The 21,169-nt window shown below is 36.0% G+C and overlaps 3 protein-coding genes across 4 annotated transcripts; 2 read left to right on the forward strand and 1 right to left on the reverse strand.

The window, feature by feature from the left end:
- Positions 1 to 3,013: 3,013 nt before the first annotated feature.
- LOC142640113 (zinc finger BED domain-containing protein RICESLEEPER 2-like) lies at positions 3,014 to 4,194 on the forward strand. The gene is made up of 2 exons (XM_075814207.1): positions 3,014 to 3,578; positions 3,887 to 4,194. Exons 1-2 carry the CDS (start codon positions 3,014 to 3,016, stop codon positions 4,192 to 4,194), a joined length of 873 nt encoding a protein of 290 aa, XP_075670322.1.
- A 60-nt stretch (positions 4,195 to 4,254) lies between these two features.
- On the forward strand, positions 4,255 to 5,311 carry LOC142640114 (zinc finger BED domain-containing protein RICESLEEPER 1-like). The gene is made up of 3 exons (XM_075814208.1): positions 4,255 to 4,422; positions 4,525 to 5,107; positions 5,211 to 5,311. The coding sequence occupies exons 1-3, from the start codon at positions 4,255 to 4,257 to the stop codon at positions 5,309 to 5,311; spliced, it is 852 nt and encodes a 283-aa protein (XP_075670323.1).
- An 8,009-nt stretch (positions 5,312 to 13,320) lies between these two features.
- Positions 13,321 to 19,375, reverse strand: LOC142641780 (uncharacterized). Of its 2 annotated transcripts, XM_075816258.1 has the most exons (5): positions 19,097 to 19,375; positions 17,873 to 18,027; positions 15,145 to 17,783; positions 14,932 to 15,041; positions 13,321 to 14,808 (listed from the first exon to the last, which is right to left on the reverse strand). In XM_075816258.1, the coding sequence occupies exons 2-5, from the start codon at positions 17,894 to 17,896 to the stop codon at positions 13,688 to 13,690; spliced, it is 3,894 nt and encodes a 1,297-aa protein (XP_075672373.1). In that variant the 5' UTR covers positions 17,897 to 18,027; positions 19,097 to 19,375; the 3' UTR covers positions 13,321 to 13,687. The 2 variants fall into 2 exon arrangements, with proteins under 2 accessions (XP_075672373.1, XP_075672371.1); XM_075816256.1 differs by having other exon boundaries at positions 13,321 to 15,041.
- Positions 19,376 to 21,169: the final 1,794 nt, after the last annotated feature.

Below are 21,169 nucleotides of genomic sequence, written 5' to 3' on the forward strand. Positions count from 1 at the left end.
CTCAATCTATATTCTTTAATGGTTTAATAATCAAAGTAATGGCATTGAAATAACATTTTTCTTTTTATGATATATCTGTAGAAGATTATAATTGAAGTGTCAAACAATTGAGTTACATTCCCAAAGCGAGACAATATTTTTCATAATTACTAACATTGTCCATTGATCAAGAGTAACGATATTGTCAGCTAGATTACAAGTAACACACAACAAATCGTGTAGTTGTGAACAATATTATGGCCATGTACTTTTGGATATACACTAGGGGTGTTCACCAAACCGCATAAACCGCAAAAATCACCCGCAAAATGACATAACTGCACCGCACCGCAAGTAATTTTGCACCGCACCACATCGCATGGTGCAGTGCGGTTTGCGGTTTTATTATTAGAAAACCGCACCGTACCGCACCCTCTCTATATATTAATTATTTTAATTATTTTTAATATTAAAATGTTTGATAATCCTAACAAGTGTTGATTAGGAAAATCAGCCCAAAATAATGAAAAACTAGCTCAATAATTTAAAACTTGGACTAAAACAAAGGGAAAAATTAGTTTTAGGCTGGGTAGAAAAGGCCCAAAATTCAAAAAATATACCAACTTCAAATCATTCAAATGAGGTGCGGTGCGGTTATGGTTTTGGCTAAACTTTAAACCGCACCGCACCACACCGTACCGCACATGTGACCGCAAAAATAAGGTGCGGTGCAATTATGGTTTTAACTAAACCGCACCGTAAAGTGCGGTGCTAAAAATGACTCAAAACCGCACCGCACCGCGAACACCCCTAATATACACCATTGTCAGTTACTTTTTACCTTTTTCCCTTCTTTCTATGTGTGTGTTACAAATAATATTCAAAAAAAAAAGTTTCTCTATCAAATTCAATCACATGATTCTATTTATAGACAAATCACATTGCAGGATTTAATGCGCTTATGGAAATATAACGTTGTTGTGGTTTTAATTGAATCATAGATTTTAAATAGCGAAACTACAATATTGGTCCTCAAGTTTACCCTGTGTGCACAATTAGTCCCTCAAGTTTGAAGCATGCGCAATTGGTCTCTCAAGTTTTCAAAATAAGCAATATAAGTCATTTTACTAACTGTATTTAACAGTGTTACTTATGTGGCTAACGGAATAATGACTTGGCATTTTATTTTAATGATATGGCATACTTTTAATTAAAAATCTACAAATTAAAATTACATAGATGGACTTACTGGTTAGAAATTTTATTTTTAATTGGCAAGCAGAAGGGAAACAAAGTGTGTTAACTAAGTTTGGCCTGGAAAAAAAAATTGAAATGACTACGGATTCATCAAATATTGCAAAGGCGTTGTCCTTCAAAACTCTAAGCATTTTCCCTTTCTTAGATCCTTATATAAGGGGATATCAGCTTTAGACTGAGCCCATCTACATAAAAAATTAACCAATTTGGCAAGAAGAGAAATCGCATAACCAGCCCAAGGCTGGCTAGTCAACACTATAGACAAAGCCCATCTAGTCTCATGCTTGAAATCTTATACTCCATTGCACCACTTAATATACTTGATAAATTGATAAAGTAGGATCTTAGACCAAAGATGTTTATGGTAGAGAACCTTCTGCTGTTGACAAGGCACAAGATGGAGGGTAGGCAATGGAAATACTATTCACATCTGGGATGACAAATGGCTGCCAACCCCCTCAACCTACAAGGTAAATTCCCCTCAGACAGATTTTGGAGATTTCCCCATGGTCTTAGCCCTTATTGACCAAGACACAAGAAGATGGAGGAGAGATAGACTGGAAAGGATTTTCCTTGCATTTGAGGTTGAAACAATCCTTAGCATCCCAATCAACTACCATCTGCCTGATGACCAACTAATATGGGTGGGCAACTAAAAAGGAATATTTTCAGTGAAAAGTGCTTACTATGTGGCTAGGAAAGTGCTAGAAGTAAGTGATCAAGGGGAATCCTCATTAGCTACGCGTGAGCTCCCTTGTGGAAGAAAATGTATAAGGATGGCAATTTAGATCCGACCCGTGGATACCAGACCCTAATGGGCCGGATTTTACCCGGTCTGATAAAGAATAAGGTCGAGTATGGGTTTTAAAAAAAAAATTGAAGCTGGTTTGGGTCGGGTCCGGGTTTTATCAAAAAAATCCGAAACCCGACCCAAATAAATACCCGGTTGTGTTAAATTACTAAAACCCCCCTTATATATATATATATAATTTGTAACCCTACCCTAAGTCACTACCCAGCCCCAGCTGCCCCTCTCATTCCCATTTCCCATCAGTCCTCAGCAGCCCTCATGCCCCTTGCGCCTCAGCAGCCCCTCACGCCCTTAACTTCACGCCTCAGTGTCCACAGCCCCTCACGCCTCAGTAGTCTAGTAGTCTATTAATTTGTTGTTGAACAACTACTAATCAAATTTGATAATTTTTCTATTATTAGTAAATGCATGATGAACAATTTTTCTATTATTGCTGCATTGATTTATCCAGGATATTTAGATTTTTTGTTAAATTGAAAAACTAAAACTTCAACCATTTTGTGCTAATGAAAGAAATTGTTTTTTGTTTTTTGTGTTTGTTGGAAATGCAGAGCCTAAAACGGAGATGGAAAACACAAACAAATCTGGTTCTTCCTCGCCAAGCGACTCTCCCTTGAGAAACGAATTTAGTTCTTCCTCGCCAAGCGGCTCTCCCTTGAGAACCGAACGTTGTCCCTTGCCAGCTATGCGGTCTCCTTCGCCTTTTTCACGATCACCCTTGCCATTGTCGCCTGGCAACTCACCCTCAGGATTTCCATCACATTTATGCCCATTAAACAACGAGTAAGTGTTTGGAATTTATAGTTAATCATGTTTAATTATGTTTGGGTTGATAGAATTTGTGAATCTGTGTAATTATGAATTGGTGCCTATTAATCAATGAGTTTGTGTAATAATAAATTTGTGAATATTTGTTGTGATTCTAACTCCCAAACTTTTGAACCAATTAGGAGTCCAAAATCTCCGATGGTAGACTTAGCGGGAGAAGACTTAGAGGTAGAGGAACAAGAAGGGGAAGAGGGAGAGCAAGAGCCTACAAATGAGAATTCGGAGTTGGATACAAGTAGAAAAAGAAAGACCACCTCAGATGTTTGGGATCATTTTGCAAGGAAGAAAGTTGATGGAAAATTTAAAGTCCAATGCCATCATTGTAGCAAACTTTATTTGGGTGATTCTAGCCAAGGTGCAACTCATTTGTGTAGTCATTTAGCAAGATGCCCACGGTTGAAGTTTAAAGATATAAGGGATATGCGACAACAAGTCTTGATTAAACAACAAAATAAGATGGATGGAACTATGAGTTTAAATGCCTACCAATTTGATCAAGGCAAAGTGATGAATAATCTTGCTCGTATGGTCATCCTACATGAATACCCCATTTCAATAGTTGATCACATTGGGTTTAGAGAATTTGTGGTTTCTCTTCAACCTTTGTTTAAACTTGTCACAATAAATACTTTGAAGAATGACATACTTAAAATCTATGATAATGAGAGGGAGAAAGCTTTGAAGATGACGGAAAATAATGGAAGTAGGATCGCAATTACAACTGACATGTGGACTTCAAGCAACAAAAAGAGAGGGTTTATGGTCATTACCGCTCACTTTATTGATCATACTTGGACGTTGTAAAGCCAAGTTTTAAGGTAATTTTTTTTATCTATAAATTGAATGTTAAAGACTTTACGTTTAGAATGTTAAAGACTTTACATTTAGTAATAAATTGAATGTTAAAGAGTTATGTTATAATTATTCCTATTATTTTTCTAGGTTTTTTTTATGTTTCTTCTCTACACACGAAAGATGTCCTTACTGAAATCCTTGTTGATTGTTTTTTAGAGTGGAACATTGATAGGAAGTTGTCCACAATAACCGTTGATAATTGTAGTACTAATGATGCTATGATAAGACTTCTCTTGAATAAGCTTAATACTAGTTCTCTTATGTTAGGTGGGTCTATGTTGCATATGAGATGTGCTGCACATATTTTGAATTTGATTGTTCAAGATAGGTTGTCTCTTATTGGTGATGGTATTGAAATGATTCGTGATAGTATGATTTATTGGACTGGATCACCAAAAATGAGGCAAAAATTTAAAGAAAACGCATGTCAATTGCGTGTTCAATGCACCAAAGAGTTATCTTAGATTGTAAAACTCATTGGAATTCAACTTACTTAATGCTTTCTACTGCATTGATTTATAAAGATGTTTTTCACGCGTTTGGCTAAACGTGAAACATCTTATACTTCTTTGCCACGTGATTATGATTGGGAGTTAGCCAAAGATATTTGTGGGAGGCTGGAGTTGTTTCATAGTGTGACTGAGTTTTTCTCTGGTCGTAAGTACCCCACAACTAATATGTATTTTACTTTGGTGTGTGAGTTGAAAATTGCATTGAATGAATGGAGTTTGTCTTCAAATGAGATGATACGTATGATGGCAGAAAGCATGCTTACTAAATTTAATTCTTATTAGGCTAATGTTAGTGTTGTTATGGCTGTTGCTGTTATCGTAGATCCAAGATATAAGATGAAGTTATTGGAGTTTTATTATCCTAACATTTATGGTGATAATTCTGATTTGGAGATTGAAAAAATTAAGAATATTTATTATGATTTGCTTGATAAGTATAGAGATCTAGATGAGTCCCCTGTACATAATGAAGGAAGTTCTCATATTCCTGCAAGTACTTCAAGCCCTGCGGCACAAATGAAGTTTAGGTTGAGTGGGTCAATGTCAAGTTATGATTTGTTTGTGAACAATAGTTCAAAGAAACATGGGAGTGCTAGAATGGAATTTGATCATTTCATTGATGAGGGAGTGTTGAAGAGAAATGAAGATTTTGATATTTCGGGATGGTGGAAAAGTACTAGTCTCAAGTATCCTACTTTACAAATGATTGCAAGAGATATTTTAGCCATTCCTATCACAACTATTGCTTCAGAATCTGCCTTTAGCACTAGTGGGAGACTTTTAAGTCCACACCGTAGTAGGCTACATCCCAAGACTATAGGGGCAATGATTTGTGCTCAAAATTGGTTATGGAGTGAAATCAACGGTTAGCAATTGTCTAATTTTTATTTATAAAATCAAAATTGTATTTTTATATTTGCTAGTTACAATTTGATAAAGTTTATTCCTTTTTTAATTCATTGTTGTAGGTTCTTCAACTATGTCTGGAGATTGTGATCTTCAAACAATTCTTGATGATGGGGAGCCTAATGAAGAGGATGAGAATTGTGTCACAAATGTGGAGGATTAGACATTTTGTAATAATTTAGTGGCCTTTTAATTTCTTAAACTTGTTGGATTAATTTGTTGGTTTGTAATTATTCTAAGCCTTTTGTAATTTCTTAGCCTTTTAATTTCTTAGATTAGTGGGATTTATTTTGTAACTTTTTAATTTTTTGAACTTGATATTTATTTCTTGGACTTGTGATATTTTGTAGCTTTTTATATTTTATTTTGTAGCTATGATTTTGTTGATTAATGATTATCTTAGTTTAGTGATTTATTGATTTAAAATCTTAGTTATGATTTATTGATGTATAGATGTATAATTAACAGGTGATTTACGATTAACCTATAATTTGGATTGATTTAGCTGCCATATAACGTGGCCTAAAAGCTAAATTTTGGCATTTGGGCCATGTTATATGGCTTGAATGGGCTTGAATCTATGCAAAAAAATTTAATGGGCTTGAATTTTTTTTTTGGTTGGCCCAAATTTGGGCCCAATAAGATAAACGGGGCCCGCGGGGCAGGTCTGAACCCCGGGAAAAAAACCCGATTAATAATCGGGCCGGGTCCGAGTTTCGGGTCTTGGCCCGCAGGTCGGGCTTGGGTATGCAAAAACCCGGCCCGAACCCGACCCGTTGCCATTCATAAAAATGTGGCACTTGAACATCCCAGCAAGGGTGAGAATTTTTGCCTGGAGACTTTGTATGAATGCAATCCCCACTATGCTCAACCTGAGCAAAAGAGGAATCCTAGTTAATCCTCTCTGTCCCCTATGCAGAAAGGAGGCAGAATTTGTGAAGCGTGCAATTCTAAAATGCGAAATTGCCAAAAAGTTTAGGAAAACTGGATTGATTTCCCCATCAGTATCTTGGAAGGTAGGCGTGGCTTCTCGGATATTGCCTCAGACATTCTGAGACAAGCGACCCAAAGGGACTTAGAAAATTGTTTTGGAGTAACTTGGATGATCTGGTATAACAGAAACCAGATAGTGCATGATACAAATAATTCTTCAGGAAATGTTATTTAGGGGAATGCTATGTGAATGGTGAAAGACTATAGGGAAGCAAATGGTTCTTAGGTAAGGTCCTTGGAGCTAAAAGGAAATAGTCTTGAACCACTCCAGGATGACTACTTTCTCATCAATGTGGATGGAGCTATTCCCACAGATTATGGCCACTCAGGTATACGCATCCTTATTCGGGATAAGGACTTGAAGTTCATTGCTGCCATATGCAAGCCCCTCTTAGGAAGGTTTGGAGTTGCAGAAACTGAAGCTATTGCAATGGAACAAGGATTAGTGCTGGCAAAAGAGCTTGGACTGGAGCGAGTTCTTTTAGTTGGGGACTCTCTTCAAACTATCCAAGCAATAGAGCAAGAAGAGGTCAAAGGTGCAGTTGGTCATATTGTAGCTGGAATTGTGCAAGAAATGAGAAGTGTTGCTGACGTGAAAGTCAAGCGCATTGGAAGGATGGGTAACAAAATAGCCCAGTAAGCAAAAAGAGTGAAGGAGGCCATGTGCTGGTTAGGAAGAGAGCCAGACATAATTACAGATTTGCTTAGAAGTGAGGGAGCACTGCTATGGGGTCTTGTTTGTGGTCTATTTTGTTGCTGTTTTTTTCCTTTGTGTCTTGCTTATTTTTGCTGCTTTGGCTAGCTATTCAGCATATTCTGCTTCTTTTCAGTTTAATGAAATTTCAATCACTTTCAAAAAAAAAAAAAAAAAAAACCTTCTATTGATATATATTCAGTTGACAAGTCTTATTATTTTTAAGGCGGAGGCCACTGTCTCCAGCAAAGGGCAGCAATGTCACTGACGGCTAGAGCTTGATCTTCTCTCTCTCTCTCTCGTGGCTGGGTGTTCACAATCGGTAGAAAAGAAATGAGTTTTTTTTTTTGTTGCCAAAGAGTTTTTTTAATTTGGTACCAGTTGTCAAAAAAGTTTCACACGTGTAATTTTAATTTGTAATTTTTTTAATTAAAAATATGCCAAATTATTGTTCTATTAGCCACATAAGTAACACCATTAAAGGCAGTTAGTAAAATGACTTATATTACTTGTTTTGAAAACTTGAGGGACCAATTGTGCACGCTTCAAACTTGAGGGATCAATTGCGTACATAAGGTAAACTTGAGGGACCAATATTATAGTTTCGCCATTTTAAATAAAACCTAAACGATTGTGATTGACAATAAGGAAATACTATTGTGTATCTCTAGCTTAAAACTATAATGGGACCTTAATATATATATAATTCGATAACTGAAAAAGAGTAACTGGAATCTTGGACGTCTCTGTTAGAAATAGAAGGGATTCTACTTGTGCATTTTCCATTAAATAGCTTATTATAATAATTTTAACTTTTATCTTTCATCTCATCCAATGCCATTTGATTTTGTCTTTAAGGATGTGTTTGGTTGGAGGTGGAATAAGGTGGATGGAAAATGATCGAGATAAAATAAGAGAGAAAATGAGTTTGTGTGTTGTTTGGTAAAGAGGGGGGAAAGAAATTTTTAGGTGGGGCCCGGTATTTTCCACTTAGGCCCACACAAAATTTGTCTCTCCAAAATGAAGAGAAAACAAGCATAAAAAGCTTGTTACTTGTCCAATTACCATATTGCCCTAAATTAAGTCTCACTTACACTCCTCTAGCACGTGAAATACATCTAATATCTCTCTCCCAATTGCTTCTCTTTTGTTTTGTTTTGTTTTGTTTTTTTTTTTGCATAGCCACAACCACATGAAACAATCAAAGTATCAAACAACATGTGCCGTTCCAATTTTTTTCTTTCTTTGCAAAAAATTTTCAAGCCACTAATATATCATATATAATAACAAAGAAAAATAATATAATGAGTAAAAAAATAATTAATATATTATATTATATTATATATAATGTTATTTTATTAATTTTAATTATTAATAGTTAATATTTTCTTCTTCTTTAATGAGTATAAAGAAATTATATTTTACATATTATGTACTAAGGATATAATAGTAAATTTATATATAAACTACATTTTCTATCATTCCACTTTTCTCCACAAAAAAAAAAAAAAAAAAGATTTCCATCACTCCATTTTTCCATCCCTCCAACCAAACACACATGGAGGGAAAACTAAATCTTTTCTATCCTCCTATTTTTTAATCCTCCTACCATTTTATATTCTTCAACTTTTTCATCATCTAAACCAAACAAACCCTAATAGACTTGCACAATTCAAGTCTTTATTTCCATGCCCCTTGTCTTATTAAGCATGAAAATATTATTTTATCCATCGTTCAATCCAACTTGCTATATAATTTATTATAAACCCTATATCTAACTATCTTTTTTTTTTTTTTTTGATAATACTATCTAACATATCAGACATCAATTCTTGCTTCCCCTCTTTGCCACTCTATACTTTTTCATAAGCAATATTATCTTTATATCTAATAAGGCTTTTAGGAACACTTAAATTAACCATTGTCCTCTTTTCACTGCATATAAGGTTAATGCAATGTGTCATTAGTAACTAGTAAGAGATACCCCAAATTGTATTTGTATTAGATCCATCGCTAACAAGAAAACACAACATGTGATTATATAATTCCAATTTTATATTTTCTTTTGAAATTTAATATTTGTCTGTTAATGAATTTATTGTTGGTTTTTGTATTTTATCTCCTCTTTGAATGAGCTTTAAAAAAAATTTTGAATGTACCATTTTACTTTTACTCAATTTATTTTTTAACGGACCACAACTAGCCAGCTAAATCCCCTCTTCTCAAAAAAGAAGAAGAAAAGTATCGAATAAAAAAAAGAAAAAAAGAGCAAGCATAAATCTTTTCCTTAAAAAGGAAAAAGAAGAAAAAGAGGAATCTACGTTAGTGCAATATATCGAAGGTCATATAATTTAGCGAATAACGAGGCCCAATAGTAACAATCAGTTAAGCCCAATATCGCCTCATATCTTATCATTAATTTAATCTGGGTCCAAAAGAATCATAAATAGTATTGATGTCAATGGACCGTGGCTCACAAAGATCGCAAGCCAGCAATGAGCATCTGGAACCGAAAAAAAAAAAAAAATCGGTAAGTTATTACAGTATGTTAATACACCATGGCCGATTGAGATTTTTTTTTGAAAGAATAATTCTTTTTATTTATTAAAAAAAATAATCTGCATAAATTAATTGAATGAACATTCCGAAGATTCAATTCTCAGACTTTCAAAAGTCAGAAGCCTTTTTTAGCATTTGCAAGAAGCGACGAAATCAGATGGTCCCAAACGACACGTTAATGAATCATGATGTTACCCAGAAATGAGTCCAATCCAGATGTCACCACAAATTAATATTATTCCATATTTTATTGTATTCTACATTTTCCGAAAAATATTATATCCACAACATTTTTACAACAAATTCTAAATGCCATATTGTTACCGATTAATATTATATCCACAACATTTTTACAAAAAATTCTAAATGCTATATTGTTACTGATTGTTAGGGTCTGTTTGGATAGAACTTATTGCTGAAAATTGAAAACTAAAAACTGAAAATACTGTAGTAAAATATTTTTTAAATGTGTGAATAGTATCGTGGGATCTATTTTTAATGAAAAAGTTATTGAAAAGTAAAATTTGTGGGTCCGTAAATAGTGCACATGCACTGTTCACGGAAGACTTGGTCAACAACTCGGCTGGGATAAAAAAAAAGAAGAAGCTGAAAACGCGAAATGGGCAAACACAAAACGTAGACGCCGAATCCAAACCCATCCTTATTGGATAAAAAAATAATCTCAATAGTAAATTCAAATTTAAACCAATAACAACTAACCATTTATAATTTATTACGAAATTGGACAGAATTCCAAACAGGTAGGTAGTCAAAATTTATAAACTGCTAGCGTCGGTGCAGGTGCTACTATTATCAGTTGGGAGTGGGACTAGGCCTATATTTGCTGCGTCTTTTTCTTATATAGGTGTACAATTAGAAACCCTACCAGACAACTTTATGCCCCAATTTAATCATTAGAGCTTCTAAAATACCCACGTGAGTCACGCAACTGGCCAAGGCTGCTAGAGGCAAACCAGTCCTTCATTCTCTCGCTTAGTAAAGTACAGCTATACTTTTAAAAGGAACCTAAATTGAGTAAACAGAATTTATGCGAAAATTTAATCTTAATCAAACAGAGGCTCAAGAGAATAGGATTATAGACTGACAGTTCCTTTTTTGTTTTTTAGAGAGAAAGGTGGACAGCTATTTATGCAGCGACTAGTCACGTAGAAAAATCAAATATCTCATTCACTCATACATAAATATGTTATACCGCTAATATTTATAAAAAAAATTAAATTAATAACACCACGTTCAAATCTTTATTTATTTAATTATTTTTTTATAAGATAGAAATTATAGTAAAGCTCATTTTTGAAACCCATCACACATTTACTTTTTTATTATGTAATGAATTATTTTTTAAATATGGCGTCAAATAACTTATTTGCTACTCATCCACTTGACTGGACAGCTCTTACTTTGCCGTCAACGTTTCTAAAGTCTAGAGGGTGCAGGCGTGCAGCGACTGTGGTCAACAAGATACCAAGTACCTTAAGACTGAATCCGCACTATATATATATATGATATAACGAGTAAAATCTATATCCGTATACCCGATACTTCTTTCATTTATATAATTCAACGAGTTAACTAGTTGTTATTATAATGAAAAAAAAAAAAAAAAAGTGAAGATAATAACGAATTTATATTTCATCAATGTCCTCAACATTGCTCGATATGAAATGATTGTGATTCGCTGAAAACTCAACCACTCACAAGTCATGTAGTAAAATGTCACCAGGGCTGTCAGCCATGAATAACGCTAGAATTGGGTTGTCATTATATTAAAAAAAAGCATCGTGCATAACATAACACTACAAATTGATAAAAGAATTAATGAATTATCAAATCAAATCCTATTATATAATTAGTTTATTTTATAAGTTAAAGATCAGTAAAAAAAAATTGTAAAAGATTAGTCAATTTTAATTAGATCAATTTATAACACCCCAAACATTTGTCAATGTCAACACAAAACTCCTGATCATTATCCCCAAGCTAGCTTGTAGCTTGTAGGTTTGGTCCAACTTGACCTCAAATTCTATCCACCGACTAAAGTCTAATGTCACCTCAAAGTCAAAACAGTCGGCACCAAATTTACCAAGACTTGCTACCGAGCTAGCAGGGAAGGCTTCGCTTCGGTCCACTGTTGCTATGCACTCAACAGGACACAGGACATGACACGACAGTAACACGTAATCATTTTTGAACACGTTATTTTGAACATGGTTAATGTCCATGTCGTCCACACTGCAATGGCAGCAAGTCAAATCTGCTACCAGCACATGTTCATTTGTCTGATATCTTTAGCATTACCAGTTTAAAACCACATGTATGCAGGTAAAATCATTTCCAGGGGTTGCTCTAGCAGCTGTTATTAACATTGAGGGAAAGTAAACACACCTGAAACCATAAGAGAGATGTCCTTACTTGCAGCATCCCTCACTTTCTCCAGTCAATTTTTGGCTGTTTTGTCATGGCTTCCTCCACTCAATTTCAAAATTTTGGGTTGGTTTCTATCTATAATTGTCAACACTTGAAAAAATCATCCACATGCATACTCAAACTGGACAGGTACCATAAACCCCCTAATCCCCCAGGCTATGGTCATCAAAATCTGCTCCAGGAAATTCCACACAAATCCCTGATCATATGCAAGCTCTAATCTTTAATTGGACCCTGTTTCCCCTGCAACTTCTATAAGTATTGTTACAATTATTTATTACTCTACTGTTATTAGCATCATTGCTACTACTACTCTACTACTAGAACAGATGAAGAAGATGACTATAGGTAACAACTTCAACCTGGATGCTGAACCAAAAAAAGGAGCATGATAAGCTTATCTAAGTTCTGGACTTGGATAAAACATAGCACCAGTTCTACATCATCCAAGACTTAATCAAAGGCCATTTGTTCAGCTGATGCACTCAATCAAATAAATCCATCCTCAATTATTCAAGCAACCCTTGCAAAGAAGGCCAATATAACAATTCGGACATTCAAAGGGTTATTTAAAATCTCCAACCTATTCATTCCAACAGTCTTTAGTACCGCATGCTATACAAGGTACCAACAAACGTGGAGGATCAAAATTATGTAATACATTGACTGTGTTCTTCAACTTTAACAGATGAAACCCCTAGTACTTCCCACCAGCTAACTAACTTTGAAATAGACTCACTGTCCAACAATTGTCAAGTGGAAGCACTCAGCAGGGCACCAACACAAACATAAGGCACTCACCTGTCTTTCCAGTGATAAACAGTCACACATGGAAGCTATGAACGGAGCAGAAACAATGATGAAAAGTGCCCAAGAAGATTCAAGATTCTCTTTCTTGAGAGTAATCAACATAAAAACAACTAACCTCTTGTTGGAAGATATTAGATAAGACTTGGAATGAGGTAAAAAGTGTGGTAGCTCCATCTCGCCAACCTAGCCAATAAGAACACTTTTGTTTCATAGACAATGTTTACATGGCCAGCCATCCATTCAAGAATTAGCTGAAGATATCAGAAGAGTCTACTCCAGGACGGAAGTAATCATCCATTGCCTTCAATTAAACTTGAACCAGATATAAGCTTAAAATTATATAGAAGCTGCATAAAAGCCTGCAAATTTCCTTTTTTCTATATTTAAACTGAAGTAGATCGCATAAGGGACTTCATAAGAGCTTCTGTGCCACGGCAGAAACTGCATCAATAGGCCCTTACATTTCTTTAAATGTTTACCTCCCTAAAAAGTTAAAGGATTTATTATTCATGTAACACGGAATGAGGAATGTGAAGCAGCAGATCAAATAATAGGCAATTACTGACATTATTAATTAGTCCTAGATGGCTAAAACATTAAATTCTAATAGTTCCTTTCTGCATACCTGCTCTTGGCCACCAAGCACCGAAGTCAAGGGTAGAAGATACTTTATGAAACTCAAGGGTAATCTCCATTGAAGAAGTCACAGTAACACTTCCTTGATTTTTTTTATGCAGTAAATAACTCAGTAAATAAAACTGACACTGACCCTGGTGCCCAAAATAGTAGGAATCACTAATACAAGTTTCATGATGACTTAACCACAATGGTACCAGAAGAACCCAGCTATGTACATGAGGATCCAGTCCTGAACCAAACGTAGCCAAAATGCAAAGCCAGCATCATATGGTCCTGTCATAACTTGATTACATCAGCAAACAGAACAGCAATCTCCTTTGTGCTTTGAGCAAATAAAATGTTCCTGATCACTGTAAATTGCCAACACTAGCTCTGTCTACAAGTCCCTAACTCCACTTAAATTTCACATCTGAAATCCCTCTTTCTCTTTACTCTGGAGATCTCATCAAACCCAGCATCATGCCATGGTTGCCTGAAATTTGCTTCCTGCTCTTCAATACTTCTTGTTCTTCTAGGGGCATTTCCTGGCCGGTTCTTAATCCTGCGGTCAAACTCTCTATCCCTCAAGTTGCCTCTTTCATGGAACTCAGGATTGTCTTCTGGACAGAACCTAAAAGGCCTAGGCCCATCCTCTGAATTAAGATGGAAATTCTCACCATTAGCACCATTGTATGGCTGCCTAAATGAACGGACAGGTCCCCGTCTCTCACCAAACCTTCTTCTCTCATCACCATTTGGATCACCACCAAGCTCATGTCGAGCATGCATGGGCCCCCCGAAGAACTCATCACCATCTGTCCTTTCCCGGGGATCTATATCATCAAATCTCCTGTTTCTGAGTAAAATCCGACCAGATGAGCTCCTATTGGGAATAACAGATCTCGGATGACCATGGTCCCGTCCAGAATTTATATCCCTCAAATCATTAGATGGTCGGGACATATATGGTGGGGAGCCATTCCTTCTAACCATGATTTCTCCAGTGAAACAGGGGCGATCAGGAGACCTCATCCTCTCCACCCTGAAAATTGGAGATCGTCGATGAGGCAATTCTGGATGTCCACCATATCCATCTTGGGATCTTCTCCTCGGAGATGACCATTGAACAGGAGAACGAGATCTGGATCTCATTGGAGATTTTGAATGAATTCGTGGAAGACCCCTTCTCTGAACAGAAGAGAAGTTCCTACCACCTCGGGCAAAATGAGCATCTACTCCCTCATATGCAGGTTGGGGGCGTGTGAACATCGGATCCATGTTATCATCAGGAAAAACGCTCATAAACTTCTCACTATGCCTCAGCCCAACCACTTCAGAGCCATCTTCACTCATTCTTGGAACTCTGTGAATCATTACACCGCCACGTGCAGCAGGCCCATTTCTCCCTCCAGGAGACCGCCCTCTTGAGGGCATATGGCGAAACATTGCTCCCTCATCATCTAAATGCTTCCTCCCTCCCCGACCAGTACCAATAAAAGCACCATCAGGTGCAATATTATAACTGTTATATTCAAGGTCTGCATCAACAACAGCAGATGCATATTTATTTCTTGGGAAACGAAACTCTGATGGGCCATTATAAAATTCTGAAGCAAATTCACGGTCAGGATCCCAGTCCCTACGTAAGGGGTCTAACCTACCAGTAATCCTCCCTCTGCCACGCACAAAATTTAATCTAGAATTTCTGGGCGACTGATCTTGATGCCTCTCTCTTGAAAATTTGTGGGAACCATCTATGTATAATTCATCTCTGAAAAGAGTTTAAAGGTAGACAGATTAGATGATAATAGATACAACTACCCTTATAAAGGAACTTTCAAAAACAACTAAAACATAGGAAATAGAATAATCACCTCCCTCGGGGATAAAATTTATCTCCCTCTAGTGGTACATTGAGTAATCTCTCTCTTCCAGGTAGTGATGCCAATGACCTGTCTGAAATATATCTTGTTTTACCAGGAGGTGATACATTAGAAGCTCGAGACAAATTAATAATGCGGCTCCGATTACCACCACTATTAACATCTTTAGCTGCATCATCACCACTTGCAGATGCTTCCATCATTGTCTCATTCTCCTCCACTAAGTCAAAATTGTTAACATTGTCATCTAAACCCTGAGTAAAAGTAAAAGTAGAAGTAGTAGCTTGCATTCCTTCAGTGGTTCGCTCCAATGATAATTCTGCCTCCTGTTCCTCAGGGAAATCTGTACTGCCTGACTGATCAAGTGGATTTCTTCTAATGGCTGTAATAGGCCTCTTAAAGTCAGCTCCACTGGCTGGCTTTGCATCTGTCAATGATTCCTGCAAACATGTAAGATTAGCATCACCGTTATCATATACCTCCTTCAATGTGTCGACACAATCACTACTTTCTTTGTTGTTTGTTTCCCCAGGATCTTCTGTTTGAGCATCTTCTTCCTCAACATGGGATGAAGATGGATGATCATCACCATGCTGACCCACAATGTCCATCTTGTTATTATCAGAGTCACTGTGATCAACATGTTCAACTTCCTGTTTCTCACATATGGGATCCTCTACTGCAGTTTGCACTAGAGGTTCTCGGACCTCACCATCTTCATAATCTTCTTCTCCACCTTGTTCTGTATGCATAGCCTTAGGTAAAGGATGATTGCCATCCGACTCATAATCAGAACCATAAGAATCTTCTTCTAGCATATCAGCTGATATATTGATTTTTTCCTCATCACTTACACAACCTTCGCTTCCTCGCATATCAGGGGGCTGTTCATTCATGGATTTCAATCTGCACTGCTCAGGATCATCAGTATTTCCATCTTCAGCTCTTACAGTACCCATCATACAAGAAGTACTTGATTCTTTACCATCATTACCCACAGAGATAGCAGCTGTTTCTGAAGCAACCTGCTGCACCCTTTCACACGCTTCCTGAGGTACAACCTCCCCATTAATATGGGCCTCTTTAGTGTAGGTGGACTGTTCTACGTGGTTTCCAACATCTGTGGCTATAGTCAATTCTGTTGAACAAGAAGGCTCTCCTGTGGGGCAGGACAACAGTGCACTTTCAGGGAATGCCATGGCAGAAGAATGATCACTCAAACCCAGTAGCACCTGTTTCTCTACTTGTCTAGATGTCCCCTCTAATGTATTGGGGGCTTCCACGTTACCCCTGTGAACTGGTTCCATTTTTATGGATGCAGGATCTACTCTCATGGCGCTAATATTTGAAACCTTATCAAAAATGAACTGCTCAGCTAATTCACGCTTTACTGTCCTATTATCTAATAATCCAAGATTAGGGGCTATAGTTGTTCTATTCTCTAATTTGCTGCTCTCATCAAATGGTTCTGATTTCACAGTCCTATAATTAACCTTGTTCAAATTGCCAGGTGGTACCACTGATCTTTGCAAGATTATATTGGGGAAAATCCTGCCAGAATCTTCTTTGCTAGATAAGATGGAGGTTGGTTCTGGGCTTACCTGTTGCTGAAGACTAGAAGGACTAAGGCCTAAATGAAGAGGGTCTATGCCAAACAATCTTAGCTGTTGACTAGGCGGTTTGGACAAGGTCAATTTGGCTATGTTCTCACTGGCTAAAAGGCTCTTTTGTTTAGAAGGTATAACAATTCCAATCATCCCAGTTGTGCATAGCAAAGGTTTGATATCCTGTGTACCATCAGTAGTATTAAACCCACCAGCAGACACTTGACCTACTGCAGCTGCCTCACTTGCAGAACCTTCCCATGCATCCATTGTAGTATTCAGATCCCAGTTTGCCCTATTACCACATTGCTGTGCACCGTTTTTTGACTCAACCTCATCCTTTTTACACTGAATGCTGTTATTTCCCTTGCTTAAAGACAAATTCAGTGAACCAGGTTCTAAACTATCCTGACTCTGGCCTCTCGCATTACGGTTTTGACCTGTTAAAGCTGGAAAAACATGTTCCTTTAATCCTAATGTCAGATCAGTATTTCCCGCAACAGTAGGAATTTCAGCTTTACACTTCCCTTCAGCTTTTTCTTTGCTATATAACTCTTTCCCCAACTTAAGTACAAGTGCTTCATTTGGTGATGACTGCAACATTGATTTTCCCAAAGTTACCAGGCTTGCAGATTTTTCAGCTGCAATAAGCTTGTCTTTGCTTTCCATGTCAGCCAAGGAACCAGAGTGAATTCTGCCTGGTTCCTCAACTTTGACTATAGAGAAGTTGGGATTGCTTTGGACTACAGTAACACTCATAACATCAGAACTGCCTTTATATTCCTCAGATACAGGTTTGTTGTTTGCATCAGATATACCAGAACTGGTTACAACACTAGCATTTGATATAGCTGACCCCTGAGAGGGGCTAGATTGTTCCTGCTTTAGCGAATCATTCTCTGCAGGAACCGCAGATGGTTCTTCAGGTGGAGGTGAAGGAGGACGGTACAATGGGAACCTCCTCTTCTTGATAGGAACACCTGCAATATAATCACTAGACTGCCGGGAAGTAGGTTTAACCCCAGTCTGCGAACAAAAGATTAGTTAATCACATACTCAAAACAACAAAAATTGCATCCCCCAGTTTAAGCAGAAACTTAGTACAGAAAATAAACCTCTTTGTTTCCAGATACAGGCATAGCTACAAGATTTGCGAAACTTATAATCCTTCTCTCTATCTTAACCCAAAAACAATTTCTTGCTTTAGATTGCTAAAGTTGCTTTCAATTCCTGCACGGCAATACACACAATTGCATCTGCCTGAAATTACCTGCAAACATAAATGCGAAAGCTACACTTTCATAAACTGGTCCAGAATGAACACACAATAGTCAAATTAAACAAACCCCATTACAACAAGAGCAGCGAAAATATAATTACAGATGAAATCCATAACTTAATTAATAAACCCAAGTTGTAGTTGTCACAGATAAAAGTTCAGTCACAACTTCTTGAACAAAAGCGATTAATTCTCAGTCAATGATCATAATCAAATCCGAAAAGATTTTCTTCTATAAGCAAAGTATTATCACACAATAATTAAGTACAAATCCAGAAACGTCAAATTATTTCAACACATGATCTTATAGCAAAACACAAAGTGACTTGTAATCTAAAGCTATACTCGCAGATCATCTAAAAATGAAAATCGAACACAGATCCACTTTTCAAAGCAAAAAAAAGAGAAACTAAATCCATAAAACACAAGTAAATTTCTTGGATTAAAAAAAATAGAGAGAGAATATACTTAGATCCATAAGACATGCTAAAAGATCCACTCTCTTAGGCCTTAACCTAAAAGCCTAAATAGAACAATTGCATCCAAAATTTAAGAATCGCTTTTCTCCAAAAATTTTCAAAAGAGAGAAAGTACACCCAAAAAAAAATCTATATTTCTTTGCAAAAAGAGAGATCCACAAATTTTCACCATCCGATTTCACAAATCAAACACCAAAATATAATAAATCATAAATACATATAGAAATACTTATATCAAATATTAAATAAATAAATAAATAAAACTTTCCCGGGAAAATATAACCCAAAAAAAAAAAAACTGAAATTAAAATTATTTTCAGAAAGTACCTGAAACTTAAGAATCGGTTTTTACCTGAAACTAGAATTTCCAAAGGAAACTCAAAACTATAAACTAAAGTTAAAAAATATATATATTTTCTACACAAACAAACACCATATTTCAAATCTACAAAATTTCACCACCCGATTTCACAAATCAGGGTCCTAAATCAAGTAATAACAAATCTGACCTACAATATTTAAACAAACCAACAATAAATAAATTTAAAAAAAGTAGATCCGAAATATTTTCTAGGAAATACCTGAGATTAGGAAAAATCAACACGCTAACGCTGACCCAGAAATAGGTTCACAATCGGAGCTAGCGAGAAATTACCTAAAGATAGATAGAGAGAGAGAGAGAGAAGCGGTCGAGTTTTGGTTTGGTTTGGTCAAGCTCTGGAAACTACTTTTAGGAGAAGCGGTATGGTGTGAACGCCAAAAAAGAACTAGAAAAGCAAAGCGAGAAAAAGGAAGAGAGAATCTAAACGAAAACCTAAAGCCTAACGTTTGTGCTTTGTAGCCTCTTGCGTGGTCGTTTCTACCTCTATGTTTTCTACCAATCTATATCTATAACTATAATTTCGGTGGTCTTTGTTCTTCTTTCTATTCTATACGGCACTAGTGCGTAGTATTATTGGTATTTTTTTTATTAATAATATTGACTTTTAAAACGTAAATTGAGGGGTATGGTGTGTCTTTTTAACGTCTGGGGCTCTCTGACTCTCGTCGAATAGTATTGTGACACGTATATGTATCTCTGTCAGATTGGTACTGATCTTTTGAACTGTTTTCGTGCTGTCGTGTTCCTCAATTTGCCCACTACCTGCAAGGCCACTTTTAAATTCTTTTCTTGACTTTTGCTTTTTGGGAGTCTTGGGAGGTGATTTCTGCGAAGTTTCTGGCTTTTCCTTTCAATCACATTTTTGCTATTCTCTCTTTTTTCTTATGCAATATTGTGATTTAGTCTCTTTAGTTTGTTGTAATTAATTAATGCCCATGAATGATGACACCGACACGATTGAATTTTTGTTCACAACTACCACTCCACTCTCACCAACCAAAGAAAATTTATGTCCTATTAGTTTCTGGTAGCTGAGTACCACTCCACTACCAACCAAACAAAATAGTTGTCTATTTAGTTTCGGTAGCTTATTTGATTGAGTGTTTATATATTTGAGTGAGGGTTTTTCACACCAAGAGAAAGTAGCTTAAAAAAAAAAAAAATTATAGCTCTATTTTCATACCAAAAATTTGTAGGAATGTGAGAGTTTTTTCGACCTAACCTAAATTTATTGGGTTAAGAAATTTCTAACCCATTACATAAGTAGCAACAAACCAAACTCAACTCATGCAAGTGGGATCGGTTTAGTTTGGGTTAGAGGGTTATATTTGCATGTTTCATACCTTATAAAAAAATGAACCTTTATTAATTTTTTAATAAATTATTAAAATTCACATAATATTCTTCATTATGTTAATAAAAAATGGCTAAATGGTATGTTAACGAATTTATATACTACGAAAACGATATTTCTTGAGTTCAGGGACTTGAGAACGGAACAAAAGATAGAAAGACTCAATTGTCTTTCAAAAAGAGATTCAACTATATTAAATAATCAATTATTTCATTTACAAACATATCTGGGCAGATTCAAATATAATATATATAACGGGATTACATGATATTATAATAATCATTAATCAACAAGAAAAATATAATAAAGCTGACCAATTAGATTATAAACTTAGCAAAATTATATTTGAATGGTGGGTTTATTAATGAAGTTGAATTATGAATTCCTTCCCACAGTTAGATTGTAAATTATAACCACTAAAATAATAGTTTATTGGATCTACGTGAAAATCAATAACTTATCATTTTAGTAAATCATAACAATAATTTTTTTTATTAAATTATAAAAAGATTTATGTTTGTAAACATTAGTGCATCACTCCATCAATTTTTTTGCTAGAGATCCAAATGGTTTCATCAATAAATATTTTTATTTCTAAACAGCATATTCGTATGCTTCAATCGTGGATAAACAGAGATCCAAATGGTTTCATCGAAGTAATGAATTTCTTTGTGACGTGTTCACTTCAACAACTGGCCCCTACCTCTCATAAAAAAAAAACTAGCCCTACCTGCCTGTCATTTTCACTTTCTTTGTTTTTTCCGTAACTTTCATTTTTTTCGAGGTGGACCTTTGCAAAGTTAGTAGCTTTTCCTCAACTAATTTGCTTTTGCCTCCCTTGTCTTATGCAATAGTGTGTTTTTCTCCCATGAAGTTTTGTGATAATAAAGTAAGTACCATACATAGAATCGGCACCTT

The sequence above is a fragment of the Castanea sativa genome, chromosome 6, assembly GCF_040712315.1.
Source record: "Castanea sativa cultivar Marrone di Chiusa Pesio chromosome 6, ASM4071231v1".
In the NCBI taxonomy this organism is placed as follows: Eukaryota; Viridiplantae; Streptophyta; class Magnoliopsida; order Fagales; family Fagaceae; genus Castanea; species Castanea sativa.